Source organism: Hippocampus bargibanti, linkage group LG12 (genome assembly GCF_051943395.1).
Source record: "Hippocampus bargibanti isolate YZ-2025 linkage group LG12, ASM5194339v1, whole genome shotgun sequence".
Classification (NCBI taxonomy): Eukaryota; Metazoa; Chordata; class Actinopteri; order Syngnathiformes; family Syngnathidae; genus Hippocampus; species Hippocampus bargibanti.
In genome coordinates, this window is record NC_142745.1 from 1531068 (window position 1) to 1559024 (window position 27957).

The 27957-nt window shown below is 41.3% G+C and overlaps 2 protein-coding genes across 3 annotated transcripts in view; both read left to right on the plus strand.

Annotated features, from left to right (window-relative positions):
* The first annotated feature begins 536 nt into the window (after window positions 1–536).
* aldh4a1 (aldehyde dehydrogenase 4 family, member A1) lies at window positions 537–11152 on the plus strand. Its single transcript, XM_089010909.1, has 15 exons — window positions 537–699; window positions 2435–2531; window positions 2610–2702; window positions 2782–2829; window positions 4210–4365; window positions 5430–5579; window positions 6113–6187; window positions 6268–6455; window positions 7565–7638; window positions 7718–7914; window positions 8729–8776; window positions 8854–9006; window positions 9954–10075; window positions 10147–10265; window positions 10727–11152. Exons 1-15 carry the CDS (start codon window positions 629–631, stop codon window positions 10837–10839), a joined length of 1704 nt encoding a protein of 567 aa, XP_088867035.1. The 5' UTR covers window positions 537–628; the 3' UTR covers window positions 10840–11152.
* Window positions 11153–11687: 535 nt separating this feature from the next.
* The window catches only part of rnf123 (ring finger protein 123), a 33479-nt gene continuing 17209 nt past the window's right edge, over window positions 11688–27957 (plus strand). Inside the window, exons 1-24 of one of the 2 annotated variants that reach the window (XM_089010518.1) lie at window positions 11688–11865; window positions 12846–12969; window positions 14058–14142; window positions 16053–16132; window positions 17093–17190; window positions 17282–17336; window positions 17451–17536; window positions 17601–17687; window positions 17772–17839; window positions 18580–18705; window positions 18782–18896; window positions 19005–19109; window positions 19169–19294; window positions 19354–19446; window positions 20859–20932; window positions 21010–21127; window positions 21201–21300; window positions 22316–22377; window positions 22580–22651; window positions 22750–22870; window positions 23668–23769; window positions 25268–25368; window positions 26092–26281; window positions 27240–27385. In XM_089010518.1, coding sequence (XP_088866644.1) covers window positions 12879–12969; window positions 14058–14142; window positions 16053–16132; window positions 17093–17190; window positions 17282–17336; window positions 17451–17536; window positions 17601–17687; window positions 17772–17839; window positions 18580–18705; window positions 18782–18896; window positions 19005–19109; window positions 19169–19294; window positions 19354–19446; window positions 20859–20932; window positions 21010–21127; window positions 21201–21300; window positions 22316–22377; window positions 22580–22651; window positions 22750–22870; window positions 23668–23769; window positions 25268–25368; window positions 26092–26281; window positions 27240–27385 — 2301 coding nt within the window. In that variant the 5' untranslated portion in view covers window positions 11688–11865; window positions 12846–12878. The remainder of the gene's footprint in view (window positions 11866–12845; window positions 12970–14057; window positions 14143–16052; window positions 16133–17092; window positions 17191–17281; window positions 17337–17450; window positions 17537–17600; window positions 17688–17771; window positions 17840–18579; window positions 18706–18781; window positions 18897–19004; window positions 19110–19168; window positions 19295–19353; window positions 19447–20858; window positions 20933–21009; window positions 21128–21200; window positions 21301–22315; window positions 22378–22579; window positions 22652–22749; window positions 22871–23667; window positions 23770–25267; window positions 25369–26091; window positions 26282–27239; window positions 27386–27957) is intronic. The other variant, XM_089010519.1, reaches the window with a different exon arrangement.

A 27957-nucleotide genomic window follows, 5' to 3' on the forward strand; every position in this document is an offset into this window, starting at 1 on the left:
TCGGGAGTGTTTTTTTATTTGAAATTGTTATTTACCATTTTGGATAAATATGACTAGAAAAATAAGTCCCACGAGCTGAATTGAACAATTGATATCGAGTAATATCTTTCCCCACGTATGTGTTCTTTATGAGGAAAAAAAACATGATTCCTTAATCAATGAAGTTATTATGGTGTTGCACTCGCGAAACACTGCTTTTGGGGATTCTGCGTTTTCCGTTTGTCCCAAAAAAATTACGTTTCGTCGTAGATTCATATAGCGCGTAGAGAACTTTTCGTCTTCATCTGCTTCGTTTGTGTCTGCATTTACGACAAACCAGCTAGTGTCCACAAGTGCAGTGCACACGACAGCGTCACCACGTGGTCATTGTTTGTATTGTTTTGGATAATCCTAAACTCAATAAATGACTGGCAGAGGGGTGGGTTATGATTTAGCCAATCAGGTGGCGGTACCAACCAATCGTGTCGTCTAATTGGTTAATTTTTTTACATCCTTTGGTATATAAATAAAAAGGGGCCAGTTATACGTCAGCTGTTTGGAGGCGGTACCGGAACCGGACGAAAAGTGGGTGTTGCTGCTGAAGTTGCCGATCCTGCGTCACTCTAGTAGTCGTGCTGCTGCTGAAAGCATGATAAGAGTGACAACAGCAGCAACCACAGCAGTTGCGGCGGCGGCGGCGAGACGGCCTTTATGGCGCGGGTGAGTGATAATCTCCTTTCCGGCACTGACAAGCAAAGAAGCAGTATACGTTGACGGCTGGACAAAACAATTCGACTCGGTCACCTCGACAGGAAGTCATCCAGCTAATGCTAATGCTAACAACTACGGTACTTGGGGGCGACGATACTAGAAGCCCCGCCCACAATGTGGCTTCACGCAAACATGGCAGCCAACATGGTGAACCTCGCAGTTTATTATGTCAGTTTTTATTCTGCGTGTTCGCTCTTTCATGCGTGTCTACGTGGCCTCTCCTTGTACTTGTTTTTATTTTATTTTTTTGTGAGTGAGTGTTTTCCTAAGGTCCCAAGAATGCTTAGCAGCTAAGGGAATTGCTTATATGGTGTGTGAGCGTGTGCGCGTCACTCTTTGACTACATTTCACTTACAGAACCTCAAGAAAACCTGTTGAGACGCTACAGGGGGTGGGTGGTATTACATAATTTGCCAGTAAACATATTGTGTTATCATAGATAAGAAATGTTGTCACAATGATTTTGGGGTTATTGCAGTTCAGCAAGATTTAACAAAACAAAACTGGACCGATTTTACGACCATTTTGGCTCAAATCCTGTTCGTGAAAACTGCTGGTAACCAACGACAATGTTGCCGCTGATCGCTACTGTTGTCACGGTAAACTAGCAAAAGTAATCCTCAATAATATATATATTTTATATATATACATGTATACGAAATTATATATACGGTCGTATTGATAAAAGCATAACTTGCGCATGCGCGTTAAACTGCATTTCCGCTTGTTAGCGTTTTTTTTATAATTTGAAATAATGTACGGTGAATTACAGACTTTATACGGGAATTGTAATCATTTATTAGGGCAGCTAAGCTGTGCTGTGTTGCCTTATTGTTTTCTGACCTTCAGCTGTGTTTGGCGGGCAAGTTAATAAGTTAAACAGTACACAGAGTCACCATTGACGCCTGAAGAAATGTGCACTTTTTCCAAACACCTTCAACAATCAGTATTAATATTTAGATAACCTAACCAGTGGTTCTCCTTGCCCACATTGCTGGAACAACCGACACTTTTAGTCTGTCGTACCAAAATGTGTTTTCATTTGCATTGTTTGCTCTTTTTCAGAACATATGAAAAGACAATTGGAACTTATTGAGGCTCTGTTCAATAATAATGGAAAAAAAGTTCAATAATCATATCATCAAATCACCAAGGTTACATTGCAGTTTGTCACATAGTACTTATGTAAGTTCCGAAGTTCATCTTGTTGGATCCATTTGCAGTCGTCGTTCATTCGGCTACATTTTCTGTTGTGTAGCTCTCTCTTGTTTCTATTTATGATTGTATTTTATTTATTGCATTCTATTTGTGATTGTATTTTATTTATTATAGTACCTATGCTTATCTGTGACTGTATCGTAAAGTGTCCTTGAGAGCTTTGAAAGGCGCTTAAAATGTAATTTAATATTTTTATTATTATTATTATTATTATTTTATTTTTTTATTATTATTGTTATTATTTTTGTTTTTGTTTTTATTATTTTTTATGATTTTTATTTTTATTATTATTATTATCGTTATTTTTATTATTTAATTACATTTTTTTGTTATTTTATTTTATTTTTACTTTTATTATATTTTTATGATTTTTATGATGATGATTATGATTATTATTATTACAGAAAATTGTGAATTGAGCTACAGTGTAAATATAAACCAAGCTTGTATTTTTTGTTTGTTCAAGTTTGAAGGGTTCAGCCTGGTGTGCCAACGTGTCGGTGAAGAATGAGCCCATCCTCGACTTCAAAAGCGGGAGTCCTGAAAGACAACAACTCCTGCAGGTCTGCTTTGTATTTTTATTTTTATTTTTTGCTTTCACGATGTTATGTATCTGTTTTTCTTCGTCCACGCTTGGTCAGGCATTGGAACAAGTGAAGTCGAGCACGGAAGAGATTCCATGCGTGGTTGGCGACGAACACATTTGGACCAGCGATATTAGATACCAACTGTCTGTGAGTTACACACCTTGCAATTATTTTTTTTGTGGCATCGTTTCTTGGGCTGTCACAACTTTTGTCTTCTCTTTTCAAGCCGTTCAACCACGCGCACAAAGTCTCCAAGTTCTGCTATGCTGATAAGGTGAGAATCGGCGCCGGTTATGCAGCACATCCCAAAAAAAATAGATATCAATTTGAGGTGCGCTTGGTGTGCAATGTTCCCTCTAAGCTGCGCGCATGCGCAATCGCGCACTGCTTGCACATACTCAGCGCACAAAAAAATCTATGCAGTGCACATTTTGCAATGTAACTCAATGAGTGACAGGTGTCCAGCCAATAATGCCATATAGTTCACGTACGCTACGCAGCCAATCGGAGCAGAATGGCGCGAATGTGCACTGCCCATACGCGCCGTGATACTGGTGTGATACTGGCGTGATACTGGCGTGAAACTGGTGTGTGGCCACAGCGTACACATTAGTGATGGGAATTCCGATTCTTTTCAGAGAGCCGGTTCTTTTGGCTCGGCTCACTAAAAAGATCCGGCTCTTTTGGCTCCCAAATGGCTCCTCAGTTTTTTTGTTTTTTTGTTTTTTTACTACCAAAAATCATGTAAAATTATGTGAAAAAACAAATTACTCAATAAAAATATCAAATATTTTTATTTATATGGCTTGATTTATATGCACACAGAGAGCATCCACGAACTTTCACTTTCCTCACTCTGGTCCGATGATCAGCTGTCACTAATTTGCTTTTCATATTAATAATGCTATTATGCCAACTAATAAAAAAAAATGATGTTACTTCCGGGTTGAGTAAATGCTGGCGCGTGTGGCATCCGCTGCTCACCCACAGAAAAATGATCCTGTGACTGTAAAGTGACCTTGAGAGTTTTGAAAGGTGCTTAAAAATGAAATGTATTATTATTATTATTATTATTAAATAATATAACAACACAATATAATATTTGTCCATAATAATACTCTCATACCAACTAGTAAAAAATATAATAATTGAATAATAATAACAACAATGTGATAGCATTTGTCCACCTGTCTACCCTAACCCTCCATCCCCCTCCTCCTTCTCCTCATTGCTCCGTGTGTCTGTAATTCTCCCCTCCCTCCTCTACCACGGATATCGACCAATCACGGGCGGCTTTAACCGAAGACTGGGGGGCGGGGAATAGAGGACAAAAAAAGTCGGCTCCCATTTCCAGCTCCTTGTTAGGAACCGGCTCTCTTGGTTCACTTCAGAGATCCGGCTCTAAAAACCCGCTCGTTCGCGAACGACACATCATTAGTACACATGGGATGTTGCTCACAGTGATAATAATAATACATTTCATTTCTAAGCGCCTTTCAAAACTCTCAAAGTCACTTTACAATCACAGGATACGTTTTTTTCCGTGGGTGAGCAGCGGCAGCCACACGCGCCAACTTTCACTCAACCCAGAAGTAACTCTAATACTAATAATAATAATTAGAGGGAACATGGCTTGTGTGTATGTGTCTTGCAGGAGCTTATCCACAAAGCCATTGCAGCGTCAGTGGCAGCCCGCCACCAATGGGACCTGAAACCCGTCCAAGAGCGAGCGGCGGTCCTTTTCAAAGCGGCGGACGTCATCAGCGGACCCAAACGAGGCGAAGTACTCGCGAAGACCATGGTTGGACAGGTAGCAGTTCACGTTAGCTTTAGCTGCCCATGCTAACATGTTAATAACAATAATAATAATAATAATAATAAAGCATTTTATTTCTAAGCGCCTTTCAAAACTCTTTCAAAACAAAATTTTACAGTTACAGGATCAGGTTTTTTTTCTGTGGGCGAGCAGCGGTAGCCATACGCGGAAGTACAGTGATACCTTGGTTTACGAACTTAATTGGTTCCCAGACAGTGTGTAAGGCAATAAGTGTGTATCCCAAAAAAATATTTTCCATAGGAAACAATTAAAATGAGAATAATCCGTTCCCAGGTGCCCAGAAAACATAATTTTCTACTTTCTAATTTTCTAAGCCTTAAAGGACAATCGACGCCTCCGGACAAGTTGTGTCCATAATTGTAAAATGGCTTCAAATGACTTCTACTGAGCGTATTTTACAAATATTCCACCGCATTTAGCTATATTTTACCTTTCAAGACTCTTGCTGAATATTCCGTAAGTCTTGTTTTTGAGTTGATGATGATGCCTGATGTGACGTCACGGAGGGAACGCCCCTGACCGAGAAAGCGACACACAATGCATTTTGGGTACTTTGTTAGGTCTGAAAACTTTGTGTTGATGCGTGTTGTGCATTTTCTGGGACGCTACATTGCAGTCAAGACGCCTCAAAATGACATGGAAGGACTTCTTTAATCGATTGCAAACATTTATGCTTTCCTCTTCAGAACTATTTGAATCATATTCATAACTGGATGAGTAACAATAAAGCATCTTCTCCGAATCTGAAGCTGTTGTTTTGATTCTCGAGCAAGGCAAGACGTCTTGACGTGATATCACGAAGAAGGGGGCGGGACCTTCTGAAACTGAAACTTTCTGAGGTGTTGTTTTGAAGTAGTTTTGGGACATATCATCCTGCGTGTTTTGGGTATTTTCGATGCTATAAAATGTTTTTCCGATGTCAGTTAGGAAACAAAAAAAATGGTGTCGGTTGTCCTTTAAAACTACACAAAATATACAATATTTTATGTATAATAAACTGTGCTATGGTATTAAGACCCGACGCTGTGGGCTCCCAGGGCAAAACGGTAATTCAGGCGGAGATCGACGCCGCCGCGGAGCTTATCGACTTCTTCCGCTTCAACGCTAAACACGCCGTGGAGTTGGAGGCGGCGCAACCGTTGGACGCCGAGGGTAGCACCAACACCGCCATCTATCGAGGCCTTGAGGTAATGCACCTTCATTTTTTTTTATTCAGTAGAATACAATACAATACATATTGATGTATATAATAATAATCATAATACATTTCATTTATAAGCGCCTTTCAAAACTCTCAAAGTCACTTTACAGTCACAGGATTTTTCTGTAGGTGAGCCGCGGCACCCACACGCGCCAGTGTTCACTTCACCCAGAAGTAACTCAAATAGATAGAAAGCTCGCTAGCTAGATGATAGATAGCTAATAATAATAATACATCGCATCTACAAGCGTCCCTCAAAACTCTCAAGGACTAATAGATAGCCCTATAGCTAATAGCTAGCTAGATAGGTAGCTAGCTAGATAGCCTGCTAGATAACTGGATTGCTAGATAAATAAATAAAAAAGAATTGAAGAGAGGAAAAAATAAATAATATAGCACTTTAACTCATTCACTGCCAGACGTGCAAACATCTGTCCACTCCAGTGCCAGGGCTTTTGTCATTGTCACTTGAATTTCAGGGAAAAAAAATTATTTAAAAAAATAATATTTCACCATCAGGGTTTCGTGGCCGCCGTCGCTCCTTTCAACTTCACCGCCATTGGCGGGAATTTAGCAGCAACGCCGGCCGTGATGGTGAGTGAGACGACGAAACGATTTGCCGGCACATCACGCCAAAAAAAAGTCCTTGACGCCTTTACGTGGAACGCCTTTAGGGGAACGCGGTCCTATGGAAACCCAGCGACACGGCCATGTTGGCAAGCTACGCTGTCTACCAGATCCTGCGCGAGTGCGGCCTCCCGCCCAATATCATCCAGTTCCTGCCGGCTGACGGTCCTGTTTTCGGAGACGCCGTAACGTCCTCCGAACATCTGGCAGGAATTAATTTCACTGGCAGTGTCCCGTAAGCACGTTTTCAAAGCCGATTTCCACGTTTACTTTTGATTTTTTTGTGATACCTTGGCTTACAAACTTAATTGGTTCCCAGACAGTGTGTATCCCAAAAATTTATTTCCCATAGGAAACCATTAAAATGAGAATAATCCGTTCCCAGGTCCCCATAAAACATAATTTTCTAATTTTCTAAGCCTTAAAACTACACAAAATATACCTTATTTTATTTATAATAAATGTGCTATGGTATTATAATTAATGAAATACACTGTACTATATAATAAAGGCGCCAGGGCACTGCCTTGACATACAGATACAGTGATACCTCAGCTTATGAACTTAATTGGTTCCCAGACAGTGTGTAAGGCGAAAAGTGTGTACTCCAAAAAATAATTTCCCATAGGAAACTATTAAAATGAGAATAATCCGTTCCCAGGTCCCCATAAAACATAATTTTCTAATTTTCTAAGCCTTAAAACTACACACAATATACCTTATTTTGTATATAATAAATGTGCTATGGTATTATAATTAAGGAAAAAAACTGTACTGTCTAATAAAGTGGTTTTATTGACCTTTGTGATGGTCGTTGATGGCTTGATGGAATGGAGTGTCCGTTTCCTCAGCATTAAGCACTTGATGAGTCACGTAGCCTTCTTTCACCATCTTGAGGAATGATCCCTTGTAGGTGCTTTCTCTGCCATCATTTTACCTAGTTCCTCATCAATTGTGTTCTGTTTAGCTGGGTTGATAGCTTTTTGCATCAAGTGTGCAGATGGCTTGTGCGGGTTATTTGTGGAGCCTGATTGATGGGAATTTTAACCTTGCAGTCTACACTCTGCTTTTGAACTATCAAAGTTGAAACAAGTCCAAATTTCACTGTTTTCTATCTATCTATCTGTCTCTGTCATCTGCCTATCTCTTTAATGTTTAAACCACCTCCCCTCACTGCTGCGTTCTTGACCAATCACGTGGCTTTAACTGACGACTGGGGGCGGGGAATAGAGGACCAAAACAAGCCGGCTGCACTTTTCTTGTTAGGATAACGGGCTCTCATTGTGGCAGCTCTGTGTGTATCCCGAAAAATAGTTTGTGACCATTTTTTTTCTTGGCACGCAGGACCTTCAAGCATCTGTGGAAGCAGGTGGCCCACAACCTGGACACGTACAAGACCTTCCCCAGGCTGGCCGGAGGTGAGGACCGTCCGCCCGTACTTCAGGCGGCATCAGAAATCCTCCATATCACCTCTTTGTTCGTCTCTTTTCCTGTCAGAGTGCGGCGGCAAGAATTTCCACTTTGTGCACAAATCTGCGGACGTGCGCAGCGTGGTGAACGGAACGGTGCGCTCGGCCTTTGAGTACGCTGGTCAGAAGTGTTCGGCCTGCTCCAGGATGTACGTGCCCGCCGGCCTGTGGCCGGACGTCAAGCAGCAGTTGCTCCACGCCGTCAAGCAAATACGCGTGGGAAATGTCAGTTTCTTATTTATTTATTTATTTATTTATTTATTTATTTATTCATTTAATTAATTATATTTGTAATAATAATAATACCAATAAAAATAACAATTAAAAATAATAGGAATAATTATTATTATAATAATTATAATAAGAAATAATAATAATAAGAAAAAAAAAAATAATAAAAATAAATAATAATAATCAACCGAATAAATATACATAATATACATAATAAAAATAAAATTAATAAAAATAATAATACTAAAAATAATACTAAAAGTAATAATAAAACAAATAAACAATAATAATAATAATTAAAAAAATATATAAAAATAACAATAAAAAAATTATTATTATTATTGTAATGATAAGAAAAATCAAAATAATAATAAAAATAAACATAATAAAAAATAATACTAAAAATAATAATAATACTTATAATTAAAATACTAATAATACAAATAATACAAGTAATAATACTAAATAAAAATTACAAATAATAATAAAAATAATAATCATAATAACAATATATTTCATTTATAAGCGCCTTTCAAAATTCTCAAGGACACAGGATATTTTTTTCTGCGGGTGAGCAGCAGCAGCCACGATTTAATGTAGAAATGTATTATTATTAAATGGGGCAGAGGGGGGATTATTTTTGGGATTGGATTGGATTGGATTGGATATGCCTTTATTAGTCTCACAGTGGAGAAATTTACATTTCACAGCAGGGAAAGGAGAAATTGTTCTTTTTTTCAAAGACGTTTTGAATCATTCTTTTGTCTTTGTGAAAATGAAACATGTCTTTTTTTTTTTTGTCTTTCAGCCCGTGGAAGACTTTGGCGCCTTTTTCTCCGCCGTCATCGACGACAAGGTGGGGGGGCTTCCCATCACACGAACGCATGCACACGACACTCCCGCCGACGTATTGTTGTGTATGTTCACCGTCAGTCCTTCAGCCGGATCAAGAAGTATTTGGATGACGCCAAATCATCCCCCGAGCTGGAGGTCATCGCTGGGGGCAATTGCGACGACTCCAAGGGGTACTTTGTTGAGCCCACCATCGTCACCACGAAAGACCCCCAACATCCCATCATGGCACAGGTCACACAGCCGTTACTTCCTGTTTGTTTGTATCCGTACATAAGTGCTTTTTGTGTTATGAGACAAAATGTTCACAGTGAAGATGAGCCTGCCATCACTCATCAGGCGTGTGGCCGTTGCTATTCAAGGACAACCGACGCCTCCGGACAAGTTGTGTCCATAATTTGGAAAGTCGCTTCAAATGACTTCTACTGAGCGTATTTGACCAAGATTCCACCGCATAGAGCTATACTTTACCTTTTAAGACTCGCACTGAATATTCAGGAAGTCTTGTTTTTGAGTTGGTGACGAGTCCTGACGTCACGTCACGGAAGGAACGCCCCTGACCGAGAAAGCGACACACAATGCATTTTGGGTACTTTGTTTGGTCTGAAAACTTTGTGTTGATGGCGAAAATTGAAGGAAAACACGTAAATAATGCGATGGTGAATTGTTGTGTGTTGCACCGAGACAACAATTTGATACTAGTTGACACAAATTCCCAGCAGACAAATCAGCCCATTTCCAACGGAGCTTGGGCGCCATCTTCTGCATTTTCTGGGTGCTACGTTGCTGTCATTGACTGCTCGAATTGAGATGGGAAGACTTCTTTAATCGATTGCAAACATTTACGCTTTCCTCTTCAGAACTATTTGAATCATATTCATAACTGGATGAGTAACAAGAACGCATCTTCTCCCAATCTGAAGCCATTGTTTTGATTCTCCAGCAAGGCAAGACGTCTTGGCGTGACGTCACGAACTGGGCTCCATTTTTTTTTTTTCAGATTTAGCACACTTGAAGTCATTTTATTAGTGATTTGCATTTGACTAAAAATATCAGCCAAACATTTTTCTGGAAACAAAAAAAATGGTGTCGGTTGTCCTTTAAATATTTATATGATATGAATTTGTGTTTGTGAATGTCTCCTCTGACTGTATGGGTTGGTCGCTATGTCTGTCTTGCAGGAGATTTTCGGTCCGGTTCTGTCCGTGTACGTGTATCCGGACAATGACTACAAGGAAGTTCTCAGTTTAGTGGACCGTACATCCCCTTACGCGCTAACCGGCGCCGTCTTTGCTTTGGACAGGTTAGACTGCGCCTGTCATGAAGTGCGATGTGTGACCTGTTTTTTGATTTGTGTCGCATGAACTTTTTCAGGAGCGTGGTGGACGAGGCATCCAAAATCCTGAGGAATGCCGCAGGGAATTTTTACATCAACGACAAGTCGACGGGGTCCGTAGTGGCGCAACAGCCATTTGGGGGCGCCAGAGCTTCAGGTCAGAATCAAAACAAAGAGCACTGCACTGCCTTGTCATACAGATATCGCATCATGCAGTTTTGGGAACAACCCCACACCAAATTAGCAATCAATTATTCGAGAGGATCTGCCAATTTCTCCACGTTGTAATCTAAACTAAAATGCGTCTCCGAAATCATATTCAACCTAATTTCATCTGTCGCTTGACTTTGAGTGTCAATCAACTGCGACAAATCCAGCATCCCATCCTGCCCATTTTATTTATCTATCGCAGCCAGGTAGCTAGCTAGCACAATCTAGCTAGCTAGCTATCTAGCTAGCCAGCACTATCTATCCATACACCGCTATCTCTATTTATTTATTTGTGTGTTTGTGTGTGTGCGTGCATTTGTTTGTTTGTTTATTCATTCATTTATTCATTCGTTCATTTATTTATTTATTTATTTATTTATTTATTTATTTATTTATTTATTTTGTCAGGCACTAACGACAAACCGGGCGGCCCACACTACGTCCTCCGTTGGACGTCCCCGCAGGTCGTCAAGGAAACGCACGTCCCACTCACACAGTGGAAGTATCCCTACATGGCATAAAGGGATGCCACCGGTGCCGTCCAATCGCACAAAGCCGTCCAGCGTCCACCACTGTCCACTTTACACTGAACTCTGATGACGAGTGACAAAGTATGTGACGTGTCTCAAGAGGAAAATCAACGGCTTTTTATAAATATATTTTTGTAAATCTAACTGCAAATCATTTGGAAATTAATTGATATTAACGTATGTAATTAGGGAATTGTGAAGTGTTGGAGATCTGATATGTTTTTTTCTAACACACTGTGAAGTTATGAAACTGTTTAGTTTTGACTGATCGTGAAGAAAATAATAAAGATCATGTGACAGATCACACCTGGTACTTGTGCTTTTCATTGGCTTTATTTATGTTTCAAAATCTACATGCAACAAAGCAATCCATACGGGATACCAGTAGGTCAAGCAGTCCAGATGGGAAACTATGGGATGCCGCACTCACCACTCGAACTCACCACTTGGAATAGTGCACAGGCATATTATAAGAGCAGTGATATTGCGTAGCTGGTGAATTTCATTTAAAAGACATTAAAGTCACTTTACCAGCATAATTGATCTGAACCGGAAGAAAAACCTGAATGTTGTTTTGCCGAATGCGGAAGTGATGAAACGTGACGCTTGATCACTTTGTAACGAGGAGTTTGTCAGATCGTGAAACGTACGACTTTCAACGCGACAGGCATAAAGCTAGAAGTATGATACACTATTATTATTATTATTAATAATAATAATTAAAAGTAATTACTTTTTTCCTGGTATTAAAGCAAAACCTCGAGACATGAATATTTTCGTTAAACCCGGTCACTTTTAAATTTAGGATTTTGCGTTTGGAGAATTTTTGGTTGAGCTGAGACGCCGTAGCTCAGTAGGCGTGGCCAAGCCAGACTAGTGTTGTGGTCCAAATGAGCCTCAACGAGAACCTAAACAAACACGCTACCTTCACTCGCGACTCAAAAAAAAAAAAAACTCCACAAAAACAACGTCCCCCACGAGGATAAGTGGAGCGAACGCTGAAGCGGGACAAAACAGGTAACTGTTAGATTTGTTTCTATCATTTTCATGTTTCGTCTTGGTTGCTTGAAAACTAGCATGCAAGCTAGCGCGGTCACCGATATGCTAGCATTCCAGCGCTTGCCGATGGCCGAGGCATTGTCACTTGTGCTAGTTTGCCATCGTTTTTATTCGCTTCTGTATTCTTTTGTGCACGAAGACATGTTTTGGAGAAAATCGCTGCTCACCTAATAGCGACACGCTAGACAGTTCGATGTTGTCACTTTATCTGACGTCCCATTTCTTCATGGGGATCATCTCAATTCGCAGTACCTGCATAAGAAAATTAGAAAGAGTCCAAACGTTCTATGATACTAAAAACGGGAACACACCACTGACACATACAGATGTCACAATTCACGTTTCAGTTGGAAAAAGTGTTACTCCGATATGACAAGAAAATTGCAGCCACAAATGACTTTATTTTGATATGTCTGTGTGCAAAGCAAATGAGCCAGACACTGAGTGCAAGGTTTCTAAATTTAACTGCTCACGAGTAGAACTCTTCCAAGAGTGGGGTGGTTGCGGTGCGTGAGTGTGTATGTCAGGGGGGCTTATTCGTCATGACTTCAGCAGCTAAACTCTGCATCAGTTGTATCTTATATGGCGGGATAATTCATTGGGGGCTGTATCATCTGTGAAGGCAAGTAAATGTCTAATTGCACTAAAAGTCACCGTTGAGTATATTGGTTTGAATGTAAATAAACAAGATAATAATCCTCCTGAAAAGAAAACCTCTCTTATTCCGGTTTGCATTGAAAAAAAGGATGACTCTTGAGATCCCCAACTTGTCCTGATGAAGTAAGACTCTGTTGTAATATCTGTTCATCATATAAGGGTCTCTTTAAGTAGCCTCTTCTTCGGCCCCATTCTCACGTTTGATTGGTTGCGTTAGATGAAACTCTATCTTTACATTTTGATTGATTTTTTTTTTTTTGTTCTCTCATGTGTGGCTGCAGCGGTTGGCCGTGGCCGACTCCCCAGCAGTCAGCATGAGCTCCAAAGGGAGTAGCAGCGGCGGCACAACGTTGAGCCGCCGCAACTATAGATTGGCTTCGGACATGGACAAACCCAAGTCTACCGGTAACGCTTTCCACCTTCACGCCACATCGTCATATTTTTTTAATCACAAACAACCAATTTTAACTGATTACTGTCATCGTTTTATGGATGTTTAGCTTCTTCCCCCAAGCCATTAACTCTTTGAACTCTTTCAACAGTAGCCAAAATGGAACTGTATAGTGCCACTTAGCAGTTTTTTTGACAACGATACTAGTGCAGCGTGTTCTACCGGAAACAAATTCCTTGTGTGTTCTACATACTTGGCAATAAAGATGATTCTGATTCTGATTCTGATTCTTCTGATTCTGATGTACAGCTCTTAATTTGTGTATTTTATTTATTATAGTACATATGCTTGTCTGTGACTGTAAAGTGTCCTTGAGAGCTTTGAAAGGTGCTTAAAATGAAGTCTTCTTCTTCTTCTTCTTCTTCTTCTTCTTCTTCTTCTTCTTCTTCTTCTTCTTCTTCTTCTTCTTCTTCTTCTTCTTATTATTATTATTATTATTATTATTATTCGTCTTGTTGTTGTTGTTGTTGTTGTTGTTCTTCTTCTTCTTCTTCTTCTTCTTCTTCTTCTTCTTCTTCTTATTATTATTATTATTATTATTATTATTATTATTATTCGTCTTATTGTTGTTGTTGTTGTTGTTGTTGTTGTTCTTCTTCTTCTTCTTCTTCTTCTTCTTCTTCTTCTTCTTCTTCTTCTTCTTCTTATTATTTATTATTATTATTATTATTATTATTATTCGTCTTATTGTTGTTGTTGTTGTTGTTCTTCTTCTTCTTCTTCTTCTTCTTCTTCTTCTTCTTCTTCTTCTTCTTCTTCTTCTTCTTATTATTATTATTATTATTATTATTATTATTATTATTCGTCTATCATTATTATTATTATGATGATGATTAATAATCCATCTCTTCAACTGTGCGCCAGCGGTGTGTCGCGACTGACAAACAACCTGCATCTTCAAAATGTTCACATTGCTTTCGTTTTTCCACATCTCGTTAAAAAAATGATCTTATTATTATTTGTAGCAGAAGGAGCATCGTTTGGAATTCGATCTAAGAATGAAATCAATGTGTTTGACTTTTTTTTTTAACCTTCCTATCAGGTATCGTCAACGAAAGGCTGCTGAGCGACTATTTGCGTCACATCTTCCCTTCTGCCAATCAAGCCACCGTCGCCCCGTCCCACAGGTTGTCCACCTGCCTGCCTGTTTGTCGATCTGTCTTGTCAGTGTGATAACTGAGAAGCTTTCTGCTTCTTCAAAACAACACAAACAATCTTAGCGAAAGAACATAGATTGTTTGAAAGGCGAGTAAAAGAAACGATTTTCATAAAACAACTAAATCCTTCACTAAACCGATATGGTGGGGTGAGCTTCAATTTGGATCGTTCGTACAACAGCCTGCTTAGGCAACATATGATTAGTAATACTGATGAGGTGATAACTGGAGGAAGTGGGGCAATCAGGCCAGACGTTAGTCAGGACAATAGGAACAATCAGTGGAGCCGCAGGGAGTAGTCTTCTGCTCCCCCAACCTGAGAGCAGGGACCTATCATAGCAGAGTCCGGCACGTCTGGACAGTAGGGATATATATATAGGGCCTAAACTACCAGTAAGAATTTAGTTTGCTGACGAAGCTTCTTGGATAAGAAGCGAAACGTCTTCAAAGAAGTACAGATGACGGCTGAAGAAACCTTTTCATCGATGGACCACTCTTGTACGACTGTAGACTGAATCCATGTTATCCCTGCTGAAGTAATACAGTAAAGTCTCGTTATATCGATATTCAAGGGAGTCTGAAAAAATATCGATATAACCGGGACTATCGATATATCCGACCCTGTTTGCATGTAATTTTCTCCGTGCGTGCATAGAAATAGTATCGATATAACCGGGACTATCGATATATCCGATATCGATATAACGAGACTTTACTGTATTTATAAGTTTTGAAATACTGTATATAGCCTTTTGTCACAATAACACAACGTTGTCCCTGAAAGTATGCGTTTCTGATTTTTTTTTTTAATCATGGTAAAACACAGCCTTGGCTTTGAATGAGGCAGGGAAGATACTGGAGTTGGATAGGCACAGCTGCTGACCTATGTGTTACAGGCACTTCTATTCATAGACACACACATTTACGCAGCGCTTGTGCGCGTTGAAAATGTTGGCATGCACAAGTGCACTTAAAGGACAACCGACACCATTTTTTGTTTCCTAACTGACACCAGAAAAACGTTTTATTGCATCTAAAATACCCAAAACACGCAGGCTGATATGTTTAGTCAAATGCAAAACACCAATAAAAACGAGTGAAAGTCTCTCAAAATTACTTCAAAATGACCCCGGAAATGGTGAGTTTCAGAAGGTCCCGCCCCCTTGTTCGTGATGTCACACCAGGATGTCTTGCCTTGCTCTAGAATCAAATAAATGGCTTCAGATTGGGAGAAGATGCTTTCTTGTTACACATCCAGTTATGAATATGATTCAAATAGTTCTGAAGAGGAAAGCATACATGTTTGCAATCGATTAAAGGAGTAATTCCATGTCATTTTGAGGCATCTGGATGAAATGTAGTGTCCCAGAAAATGCACAAGATGGCGCCCAAGCTCCATTGGAAATGGGCTGATTTGTCAATTTGTGTCAACTAGTATCAAATAGTAGTCTTGGTGCAACACACAACGATTCACCATTGCGTTATTTATGTCATTTTTCATTCTAATTTTTTTTTAATTAAATTTCTAACACGGTGTTTTCAGATGAAAAAAAAAGTACCCAAAATGCATTGTGTCGCTTTCTCGGTCAGGGGCGTTCCCTCCATGACGTCACCAACTCGAAAACTAGACTTCCTGAATATTCAGCGCGAGTCGTAAAACGTAAAATATAGCTATATGCCGTAAAATCCGCTCAGTAGAAGTCATTTCAAGTGATTTGACAAATTATGGACACAACTTATCCGGAGGCGTCGGTTGTCCTTTAAAGGTTTTGCAGGCCTCTCAAAATATGTCCATCAAGTTATTCACAATAGTTTTTGTCTTCTTCTTGGTTTGTCGACCGCCCTGGCTGACCTGCTCGTCGGCTCCCCCTGCTGTTCAGGAAGCCCTTGGCCTTCCAGGATTTGAACGCTCACCTGGAAACGTTGTTATGTGAAGGCGAAACGGCTGACGTCAGTGCAGGTATGTGTGCACATCACACTCTTTGGAACCCCAATGACCCACCAAAAAAAGTTGGATGCAACTTTAGATTTGTCAAACGCTTAACTCATTCACTGCCATTAACAAATTTATTCGGGAATTGAGTGCCATTCCCGAATTTGTTCGGGTTTTGTTATTTATTTATTTATTTATTTATTTATTTATTTATTTATTGTTATTTTCTTGCTTGGGTGCCAATAATGCGCTGGCCAGACCGCTGGCAATGTTTTTTTTTCTTTTCCGCAAGGAGGCAGCATTTGCCTTTGTCCATGTTAGTTAGCGCTGTTTTTAAATCGCTATATAAACCAATATGTATGTATTGCATTCTATTTTGGTCAGCCTCCCTCATTTCTAGCTCATATAACTCCAGAGCCATATGATTTGGGAATTAACTCTTTTTTTTCTGATCAAAGAAGACAGTCTCAAGTTTCTAACGCTGTATTGAATGATTATGTAGTCCTATAACTCAATATTCTGTGGGTCCTAGAATTCGAGTTACAATGACAAAAACCCTGGCACTGGAGTGGACACATTTTTTTCACGTCTGGCAGTGAATTAGCTAATAACTAGCATGCAAGCATGACCAATGAGTGATTTTTAGGCCTAAAATTCAACATGAGCTGGATTTGAGTTTAGTAGTACCAAGTAGATCAATAATTTTCTTTTAGGAACCAAAAAATAATGTGTTGCATTTTATATATATATATTTTATTTTATATTATTTTATATATATTATATTATTATTATTTTTTTTTTTTGTGCCCAAAGGTTGAATGAAATTCCAGATTTAGAGCGTAATTTTCCTTTTTTTTTAATTATTGTTATTTATTTTTTTGTGAACGTAATTTTTGGGGGTGTGTATAAATAATGATCAACAGTTCGAAGTCGCTCTGGCCCCTCGAACGAAAAATCTCAGCCAACGCTTTCCGCCTTCTCCCGCAGATCGTGAGGTCGAAGGTCGTTTGGGTCCTCAACCAGTGGTGCTGGACCACACCGGCGGCTTCGAAGGCCTCCTCTTTGTGGACGACGACCTACTCGGGGTAGGTTTCTTTCACATATCGCATCGTTGACCGCATTGATTGGGTCTTTTTTTGGTTGCCCCCCCCCCCCCCCCCCCCTGCACCCTATCAGGTGATTGGCCACAGCAACTTCAGCTCCATCCGGGCCACCACTTGCGTTTACAAAGGTGAGCACGGGCCAGGTCTACCGCCTGCTCGGATTGCGGAAAATGTTGCTTGCCGAACAATTTGGAAATGGACTAAATTTGTCAGTATTTTTGACCTTTGACCTTGGTATGCAGGCAAATGGGCGTTCGAGGTGCTAATCTCATCACAAGGTCTGATGCAGATCGGCTGGTGCACGCTCAACTGCCGCTTTAACCAAGAGGTAAGCGCTCGTCGCCCCTTCCAGTCCGCTCGCTCACCACCGTCACGCCCCCTCCCCCACCAAGGAGGGCGTTGGCGACACGCCCGACTCGTACGCCTACGATGGGAACCGAGTACGCAAGTGGAACGTGGTCACCACCAATTACGGCAAGGTGAGCGAACAGCTGCTGACCCGACGATGCGACGGCGTCGATACAACGGCGTTGACGCTGCGTTTTTGTTCACGCGCCTGGCAGTCGTGGGCGGCGGGCGACATCGTCAGCTGTCTGATCGACTTGGACGATGCCACCATCGCCTTCTGCTTGTAAGTCACGCGCGATCTTCACATTTCAGCTTGTTTTTAGCAATGTCGATGGTATAATCTTGATCAAATTAACACTATTTGTGCATGAAAATGCGTTACAAAGTCAAAGCTCAGTTTTCAACCATAATCCATTCCAGAAACCTGCTTGAAAACCGATTTGGTTGAAAATTGAAACATTTCCCATAATATCTAGTTAGCTGTCTATCTGGCTAGCTACCTGGCTGGCTATCTTCGATTAAGTCTTTCAAAAAAATGTGACCACTCCAGTGCCAGGGTTTTTGTCATTTTCACTCAAATTGCAGAATATTGATTTTTAGAATTACATAAACCTTTAATACAGTGGTAGAAACCATAGACTCTGCTGTCATCAGAAAAAAAAACGAGTTAATTATGACGTTATATGTGTCTTTGTGTTGTCATATTATTTATTTAGTTTTAGGGTTGGCGCGTTTGGCTGCCGCTGCTCACCCGCAGAAAAATATCCTGTGACTGTAAAGTGTCCTTGAGAGTTTTGAAAGGCGCTTATAAATGAAATGTATTATTATTATTATTATTATTATGAATTTGAAAAAAGGAAAAAGATGATAATTTCATTAAGGCTCGGTCCAGCCGAAACTATTTGGACACTTTCAAGTTAAATCACAAGAAAACCATGTTTTTGTCACGTCCACAAAGTAATTTTCAAACATTACAAACGGGGTCTGCCTAAAGTTGCGTCATCACGACTGCCGTGTGCCCAGGAATGGCCAATCACTCGGTACGGCGTTTAGCGACATCAAGACGGGACCCGGCGTGGCTTACTTCCCCGCCATCAGCCTGTCGTTCAAGGAATCGGTGGCCTTCAATTTTGGAAGTCGACCACTCAGATATCCTTCCTTCCGCCATTTGTCACCTTTGATTCGGCCGCCTCACCGGCTATCTCCTTGACCCGTGAGCTGTCACGTACCCGTGCGAGGGCTACCTGCCCCTGCAGGACCCGCCTGCCGCCGACTTACTCAAGGCTCACAAGCTGCTGGGCTTCGTCAAGAACGTCCTCTCGACGCGCATCGACGTGCAGGTCGCTCATCGCGCCAATGTTCAAAAACAACAACGTCACAGCAACAGGCTTGGACGCCATTATTGAGTCTGCGTTTGCGCGTGTCCTGACGCTTCTGTTTTTGTGCAGGAGGAGCGCGTGGTGGAGACGGATTGCTCGGCGTGGAGACTCGACGGCGAGGCGACCGTCTTGATCACTCTGGCGCACATCTTCAACCACTTTGCTCCTCTGATGGTGAGCTAAAACGCTTTTTCTTTCACTTGCACGTGTCAGTGAACGCATCGCCTCTGTAGTGTAAAGTGTACCTGGTGGAGGACGTGCTGATGAACTTCCTGCTGGGGATCTTGGAGGGCGGCGGTTCAGTGGCCGAGCATCCTCTCATTCAGCAGCTGCTCGACCTCTTTTGGCTCCTCATGGAGGTAAACGCTCGTGCGTGCGACGCATGCAGGCCTAGCGTGACCTCATCGCTCACCCGCAGGATTACGAGGTGAATGAGTGTCTCAAGCAGTTGATGATGTCGCTGCTGAGGGCGTACCGCTTCTCCCCGATCATCCCCGACCTCGGCTTCCAGGTACCCGGCGTCCGTCAAGTACATGGGTGTCTGATAGAAATTAGACAATAAGAAGTTATCGTATTTAAAAGTTTCATGCTGTTGTATGCTTAGTCAACACTTGTGACTCAATACACAATTGAAGCACGGGCAACCTGGGGTCAATCAGGTCAACGGACACAGCAAGTTAAACGGTCAGCTTCACAGGAGTCATTTAGGACTTGGGGAAGTCCTTATCACAGGAGTAATTTAGGACTTCAAACTCCTTACCACAGGAAGAGGTCATTAGCCAGATTACAAACTTATCAGTTCATGGGAAACAATGTTTTATTGCTTATAGCTGTTGGTGCTCATAACGTCCAGAGGCGTGGTATTATAATCAAGAAAACTATGTTTTACTAATGTATCACTTTAATTTGCATGAATTCTCAATAAATAGCTTGGCAGAGGGGCGCAGATTTCAGACGTATGTCATGGGTTACTACGTTTCCTGCCGGCAGTAGGGACAATCTTTCTGGTTCCGAGTTTCTGTCCACAGTGTCTGATTGTCATACCTCTGACAGTGTCATTTTTGGCCGTTTTGAATTTGGGGAAGCCGTTAGAACAGGGGTCGGGAAACTTTTTGACTAAGAGAGCCATAAAAATAAAATATTTAGAAATGTTTTTCCAGTGAGAGCCACATACACACGCACGCAAACACACACGATTTCAACAAAATGTCCGAATATATTATTTAAAATAACTTGTGATCATACTCACAATTAATTTGAATAGTTTTCTCTTCCTCATGATTGGAAAAAAAATCTAACCAAATGATCGGAATGAAAGTCAACTAGCTGGGTCCATTGGCGAAGCTACTGCTAGCTAGCCTGCACTTTGCTCATTCGCTTGCACACCTGCTGTCTCTCACAGAAGATTATTGATGCTAACGTTAGCATGTCACTTGTCAAAGTGTTCTGTGTTGTCTAAGAAACGGTTTCAGGCAATAGAAGAGGTTGGAAAACTTCTGTTGATTTGGATTAACGAAAAGCAGCTCGCGAGCCATAGTTTCCCAACAGTTGCATTAGAATGTTTAATCCTCTCCACATATTACATACAGAGCGCACAACAAATTATTGAATAACTTTTTCAAATTTGAAATTAAAAAATAATGTCTGTTATTGTGGTTTACATGGAACAATTTGAAACTTTGGTTTGGACTTTAGCAAGCATCATGGCATTTGACACTCTTAATTTGCTTTTGTGGGCCGAATAAAATGATGTGATGGGCCGGATTTGGCCCCCGGACCATGACTTTGACACCTGTTGTCTAGTATGTAGTGTCATTGGGTGTTTTGAAAGACATTTGTAAATTAAATGTATCATTATTTGTATTGTTGTTATTATTATGTGACATGTTTGTGTGTTGTTGAACTTTGCCCGTGTCCTTTCAGATCCACTACCTTCGTCTGACGACGGCCATTTTGCGTCACGAGAAGTCCAGGAAGTACTTGCTCAACAACGTGTTATATCCTTGCATGTCCAAATGGTGGCGCCTGTGTCGCAGAGGCTGAGTTGGTGCGTGTTCTTTAACTCGGTGTGCACGTTTGACGTGTTGCGCTCGGTGGTGTTCTTCTACATCAAGACTCCGCTACGGGTCAAAGAGGCGGGGCTTGAGGAGTTGATCCCCACCACCTGGTGGCCCACGCATTTTGACAAAGAGGTGGGTGCGTCTCTACCATACCACCCAACTCCCGTAGTCACGCCCGAGTTCGATTCTCCTCTTTCCCCATCAGGGAAAAGATGAGCGTGAGCCCAAAGACGAAAGTTCGGATGAGCGTCTGCGGCGGCGAGCTTATGAGCGAGGATGTCAGCGGCTGAAAAAAAGAATTGAAGGTGGGATACACATTGACCTTGCCGATAATTTTCCAAAACATGGAAATATGTACAGTGATACCTCAGTTTACGAACTTAATTGGTTCCCAGAAAGTGTGTGTAAGGTGAAAAGTGTGTCTTCCAAATATTAATTTCCCATAGGAAACCTTTAAAAATGAGAATAATCGGTTTCAGGGTCCCCATAAAATATAATTTTCTACTAAATAAGACTTAAAACTAAACAAAATATACCTTATTGTATGTATAATAAATGTGGTATTGTATTGTAATTAAAGAAAACAAACTGTACTGTATAATAAAGTCGTTTTATTTATCTTTGTGATGGCCGTTGATGTAGTTGTCTCTTGATGATATCCGAGTGAAGTTGCCGTGCTTTCTCAGCGATAATACCCTCACTCACACTGTCCCCTGCAAGCTGCTTTTCGTTAATCCAAATCAACAAGTTTTTCAACCTCTTCAATTGCCTGAAACCGTTGCTTAGACAACACAGAAACACCCTTAGCCGCACGTAGCAATGGTCGACTTAGCATACTGGTACTGTCACACAAAGGCACACCTCGTTCGTGTTTCTCGATGATCTCCTTCTTCTGCTCGACCGTCATTTTCTTTTGTGTCCTCTTCGGCTTAACACTAGCCTGTGGTGGGGTCTTTTCCGGTCCCAAAAAAGCAAAAGTAGCCACTCGATAGCAAACCACATATGCACTCAGAGAAAGGGGGTGTGGATAAGTAGCCCGGCAGCCACGGTGGCGCTGTTCGGCCGTGGGGTTTGTTGTTCTTCCGGCAAAAACTAGTCCGCCAGCCATTGTGGCGCTCCGTGTGTTTCCCGAAAACTAGTTCGTCTGCCAAGATTATATTCTCGCAAATTTAATGTTCGTAAGGCGAAAACTTCGTTAGCTAAAGCGTTCGTAAACCGAGGTATCACTGTACAACGGTGGGGTGCGCAAAAGCTAGCTTTGCGGCCTTGTCCGTGTGCGCAAAAAGTCAATTAAATTGGCTGACTTTTGTCTCCCTCTAGTGGTGGAGGAGTTGCAGGTGCAGATCCTCCGGCTGCTGCTCAACAACAAAGACAAGGGCACGGTATGTTTCCATTTTTTTTTGTCTTTAATGGCAGTGAATGAGTTATGATTTATTTTTTAGATCAAGAAAAAAAATATATATATGATTGCCGTCACTGTAAAATGAAAGTAAAATCAAATTGGGATTAATTGATCATTTAGACTTCACAAAATTTGCTCGCGTCATTTGTTGACATTTTGGTCCCGTTTTGACTTTTCCTTAGGGCGAAGCGTCTCGGTACATTTTCCTCAACAAGTTCCGCAAATTCCTGCAAGAAAACGCTAGCAACCGAGGGGTGAGAGCAAACACTTGTAACTTTTTAACGCCACAGCAGACAGCAATGAGTCACAGCCACTTTTCACTTTCCACAATTTTTTTTTGTCCGTACTGTAGCATCCCACTGCCCTGTGCCCCCCCGAGTACATGCTGTGCTTCCTGCACCGCCTGATCACGGCCGTGCGCGCCTGCTGGGATGAAAGCTGCAAAAAGAGTCCGGGCAGCGTCAGCAGTGACGGTACGAAAGCCTCCCGCCACATCTGTCCGTCCATCTGTCCATTTGCTTGCTTGTCGATCGCGTCCACTGACGCCATCTTGAAATGGCTGACGTCTTACCGAGTGACAAAAGATTGCTTCTCTGTCTATATTTGGTTTATGTCAAGGAAGAAATTAATGAGGCAGTCTTTTTATTCACTGGTACACACATCTGTCACTAGGCTAATCCCCGCCTCTTAAAGGACAACGGACACTATTTTTTGTTTCCTAACTGACATCAGAAAAATGTTTGATAGCATCTAAAATAGCCAAACCACGCAGGCTGATATTTTTAGTCAAATGCAAAACGCCAATAAAAATGTCTTAAAGTGTCCCAAAACTGCCACAAAATGAGCTCAGAAATGGCGAGATTCCCGCCAAAGTCCCGCCCCCTTGTTCATGACGTCACGCCAGGATACACCGTCGAGAATCAAAACAATGGCACAATGAGAGTTCAGATTGGGAGAAGATGCTTTCTTGTTACTCATCCATTTATGAAGATTCTTCAAATAGTTCTGAAGAGGAAAGCATAAATGTTTGCAATCGATTCAAGAAGTCCTTCCGTATGGACTGCAATGTAGCGCCCAGAAAATGCACAAGATGGCGCACAAGCTCCGTTGGAAATGCATCATATGTGTCAGTTGTCCTTTAAAGCCAATTCAGATTCACATATACAAGTGGGTTTTTTTTCCCGAAGTGATAATTGTTAATCAGTGTAAGTTCCTATTTCCGTATTCTAACATTCTTCTCATTTCTTCTTCCGGGTTGACTCGTCTGCAGCGGCATTTGTGCCACCGCAGGTCTTCTACAACGGGAAGGTGGACTATTTTGACCTCCAACGGCTCGGCGGGCTGCTGTCGCACCTTAAGAAGACACTCAAAGGTCAGTCAGAAGCAAAAAAAGTCACATCAAACAAATAAATTCTTGTTGGTCTCACCTGCACTGCTATTGGCTGGCAGCCAGTTAAAAAAAACCGTATTGGAACCATATTGGAAGCCTCATGCGGATCAGCGAAAAGGCGCAATTGCTTTATGTCGCAGAAATTGCACATTGTAAAAACGCAGACGTGTGACCTTTTGCCCTTTTGGGCTATTCTTCCTGCTTTCTTTTCTGTCGGAAATATTCGCTTGATGTTCAACTGTACAGTGGGACCTTACGCACTTAATTGGTTCCCAGACAGAGTGTGTAAGGTGAAAAGTGTGTATCCCAAAAATTAATTTCCCATAGGAAACCATTAAAATGAGAATAATCCGTTCCCAGGTCTCCATAAAATATAATTTTCAACTAAATAAGCCTTAAAACTACAAACAATATACCTTATTCGTATATGTATAATAAATGTTCTATTGTATTGTCATGAAAGAAACACACTGTACTGTATAATAAAGTCGTTTTATTTACCTTTGTGATGGTCGTTGATGGCTTGATGGAATGGCGTTCAGACTTCTCTTCCTGTGTTATGAAAGTCCGGTTAGGCATCTTTTTCCAAAAAAAAGCCGGTCTCATCTGCATTAAATACTTGCGGAACGTAGCCTTCTTCTTTCACCATTTCGAGGAATGATCGCTTGTAGGCTTCGGCAGCTTTACTGTCAGAACTGGCTGTCTCACCATGACGAGTAACACAGTGAATCCCTGTACGGCGCTTAAAGTTCTCGAACCATCCGTTGCTAGCTTTAAAATCATCAATAAACGGCGAACTTGCAGGTTGCCGCATGACGATATCAGAGTGAATTAGCTGGGCTTTTTTGGATATAATTGCTTTATTCACGCTGTTGCCGGCGAGCTGCTTTTCATTAACCCAAATTAACAGAAGTTTTTCAACCTCTTCTATTGGCCGAGACCGTTGCTTTGACAGCACGGAAACACCTTTAGCAACACACACACCTTTAATAGCTTCTTTGTGGCGTAGCATATTGCTACTGGACCGTTAAGTCAGACAAACGCACACCTCGATCGTGTTTCTCAATGATCTCTTCTTCTCCTCGACTGTAATTTTGTTTTGTGTCTTCTTCGGCTGAACACGAGCCTATGGTGGGGTCTTTTTCGTTCCCATAACAGCAAAAGTATCCGTGATAAATCCTTGAAGACGAACGACGTGTGCACTCAGAAAAAGGTTGTGTGGAAAGGTAGGCCGGCTGTGGCGCTGTTCGGTCGTGTGGTTTGGTATTCTTCCGCCGAAAATTACTACGCCAGCCGTGGTGGGGCGGCGCTCCGTGTGTATCCCGAAAAGTAGTGCGTATGCCAAGGTTTTATTTTCATAAATTTAACGTTCGTGAACCGAAAAGTCCGAAAATCAATGGGTCCTTTGTTGATTTTGGAGCTGATTGACAGCACAATGCGCGACTGCTGCTAAGTCAATGTCGACCTTGTGCTACCGCAGACGACCTGGCGAGTAAAGCCAACATTATCATCGACCCCGCTGAGATCCAAGCGGCGTCCATGGATGACCTGGACGAGGACGACGAAACCGGCGCGGCCCAGGTTCGTCTTTGCTTTATTAAATTGAGCGCTGTCACTTTTTCCGATGATTACATGGCTTGCGGGCTTTATTTGGTACCCCCCCTTCACCTCAATTGAACCAGCTGTTGTATTTATTTATTTATTCATTTATTCACTCATCCATTTATTTATTTATTTGTTTGTTTGTTTATGTATGTTCATTATTCATTATTCATTTCATGTATGTGATTATATTTATTTATGTGCATATTATTTGTTTTTGTGTGTGTTTATAATTGCATTTATTTATGTGGTGATATTTATTTGCACATTGTTTATATTTTTTTTAATTTATGTGGTGATATTTATTTATGTGCATATTATTTGTTTGTTCATTTTTTTTATTCATGTGGTGATATTTATGTGCATATTTTTTGTTATTTAGTTTATTTGTTTTTTGACTTCAAGACGGCGCCGCGAGAGTGGCTGCCTGTTCAGCAGCTCCTGTATTTTGTTTTTCTACTTCTTTCTTTCCTTTCCTCTTCCTTTCATAACTACTGCTGCGTTACTTCCGGGTAGAGTGAACGCTGGCGCAAATGGCTGCCGCTGCTCACCCGCACTAAAAACCCTGCGACTGTAAAGTGTCCTTGAGAGTTTTGAAAGGCGCTTAGAAATTAGTTTAAAGTTTGATTTCTTTATTTATGTGATATTAATGTATTAGTGTATTTGTTTATTGTTGTTATTTTATGTTTATGTTGCCCTCAGAGGCCGGCGGGGGCGTCTGCGGGCGGCGCCCCGCTTCGGCCCGGCTGGCTGAGCTCGCCCACCCTGGGCCGCGCCAACCGTTTCCTCAGCACGGCCGCCGTCAGCCTCATGACCCCCAGGCGACCCCTCGGCCAGCCCGAGAAGGTCAAAGTACGCGCCCTGGCCATGGAGCAACGCACCGAGGAGGACAGTAAGTCATCAAGGACGAGGACTAGGTCCCTTTCCCTTTCTATCTACAGAAAAAATGTAATTGAAATGTACCGCTAGCAGCCAGTAGGTGGCTTAACTTTGGCAAATTTGCAAAAACACTTAAAAGACAACCGACGCCTTCGGACAAGTTGTGTCCATAATTTGTAAAATGGCTTCAAATGACTTCTACTGAGCGTATTTTACAAAGATTCCACCGCATATAGCTATATTTTACGTTTTAAGACTTGCGCTGAATATTCAGGAAGTCTTGTTTTTGAGTTGGTGACGATTCCTGACGTGACGTCACGGAGGGAACGCCCCTGACCGAGAAAGCGACACACAATGCATTTTGAGTACTTTGTTTGGTCTGAAAACATAAATAACGCAATGGTGAATCGTGTGTTGCACCAAGACTACAATTTGATACTAGCTGACACAAATTCCCAGCAGACAAATCAGCCCATTTCCAACGGAGCTTGGGCGCCATCTTGTGCATTTTCTGGGACGCTACATTGGAGTCCAGATGCCTCAAAATGACTCGGAAGCACTTCTTTAATCGATTGCAAACATTTATGCTTTCCTCTTCAGAACTATTTGAATCATATTCATAACTGGATGAGTAACAAGAAAGCATCTTCTTCAAATCTGAAGCCATTGTTTTGTTTCTCGAGCAAGGCAAGATGTCTTGGCATGACATCACGAACAAGGGGGCGGGACCTTCTGAAACTCGTCATTTTGAAGTAGTTTTGGGACACTTTAAATCATTTTTATTGGTGTTTTGCATTTGACTAAAGATTTCAGCCTTGGATATTTTAGATGCTATCAAACATTTTTCTGATGTCAGTTAGTAAACAAAAAAATGGTGTCTATTGTCCTTTAAACGTGGCCATCTTGTCATCCGTCCTGTCATCGCTTTGCTCTTTGTGTCTTATGTTTCTTTTTTTTTCCCCTCTCTCAAGTCGAAGGTAGCCACGGTAACGACGGCCTGTTGCTTGGGCGACCCGTCGACCAATCGCATCAACCCGTCGCCGACAAATCGCTTCTGGAAATCACCGACGGGATCATCATGATGTACAACCTCAGCGTACATCAGCAGCTGGGAAAGGTGTGGCCGCCTTCATCAGCTTCATCAACATTTAGGATTCTCATTAATTTGTTGATTTAGTTTATTTTCTATTCTTTTATAGTACGTCACCATTTCAAATGGAGAGTACAGAAAATGAACACAAATTGACCATAGTTTTGTTCATGATACGTGTCTGGAAATCGTTAAAAATATCGATGATTGATTTCTTGAGTCCAAGCGGATGTTTGCGAATGTCTTAGCACCCACCTTTGAAAAGACAACATTGTTTTATTTACAAAATGTCAACATTTGACATGTGGATGCAGACATCTTTTTAATTTATGTTTCTATATTTTTTATCTCTCACAAGATATCTTTCTAGACTCATTCGCTTCCATTCCCGAATTTATTCAGGAATTGAAAAGTGTGATATGGAGCGCCAGTCCCAAAATTGGTTCAGATTTTGTTTTTTCTTGTGACCGATAAAGCTCTGGTCAGACCTCTGGCAATGTTTTTCCCCTTCCACGAGGGGGCTTTTGTTCATGTTAGCGCTTTGTTACAGTTTCAGCTGTTGTTAAAGCGCAAAATAAATCAATATAACAATAATAATG

Excerpts from the sequence above, each read along its gene's own strand:
- aldh4a1 (XM_089010909.1), top strand. The coding sequence starts at position 629 with ATGATAAGAGTGACAACAGCAGCAACCACAGCAGTTGCGGCGGCGGCG. Across the intron at positions 7,639-7,717 it reads CTTCCCCAGGCTGGCCGGAG|AGTGCGGCGGCAAGAATTTC; the intron begins GTGAGGACCGTC and ends TTTTCCTGTCAG. Across the intron at positions 7,915-8,728 it reads AGCAAATACGCGTGGGAAAT|CCCGTGGAAGACTTTGGCGC; the intron begins GTCAGTTTCTTA and ends TTTGTCTTTCAG.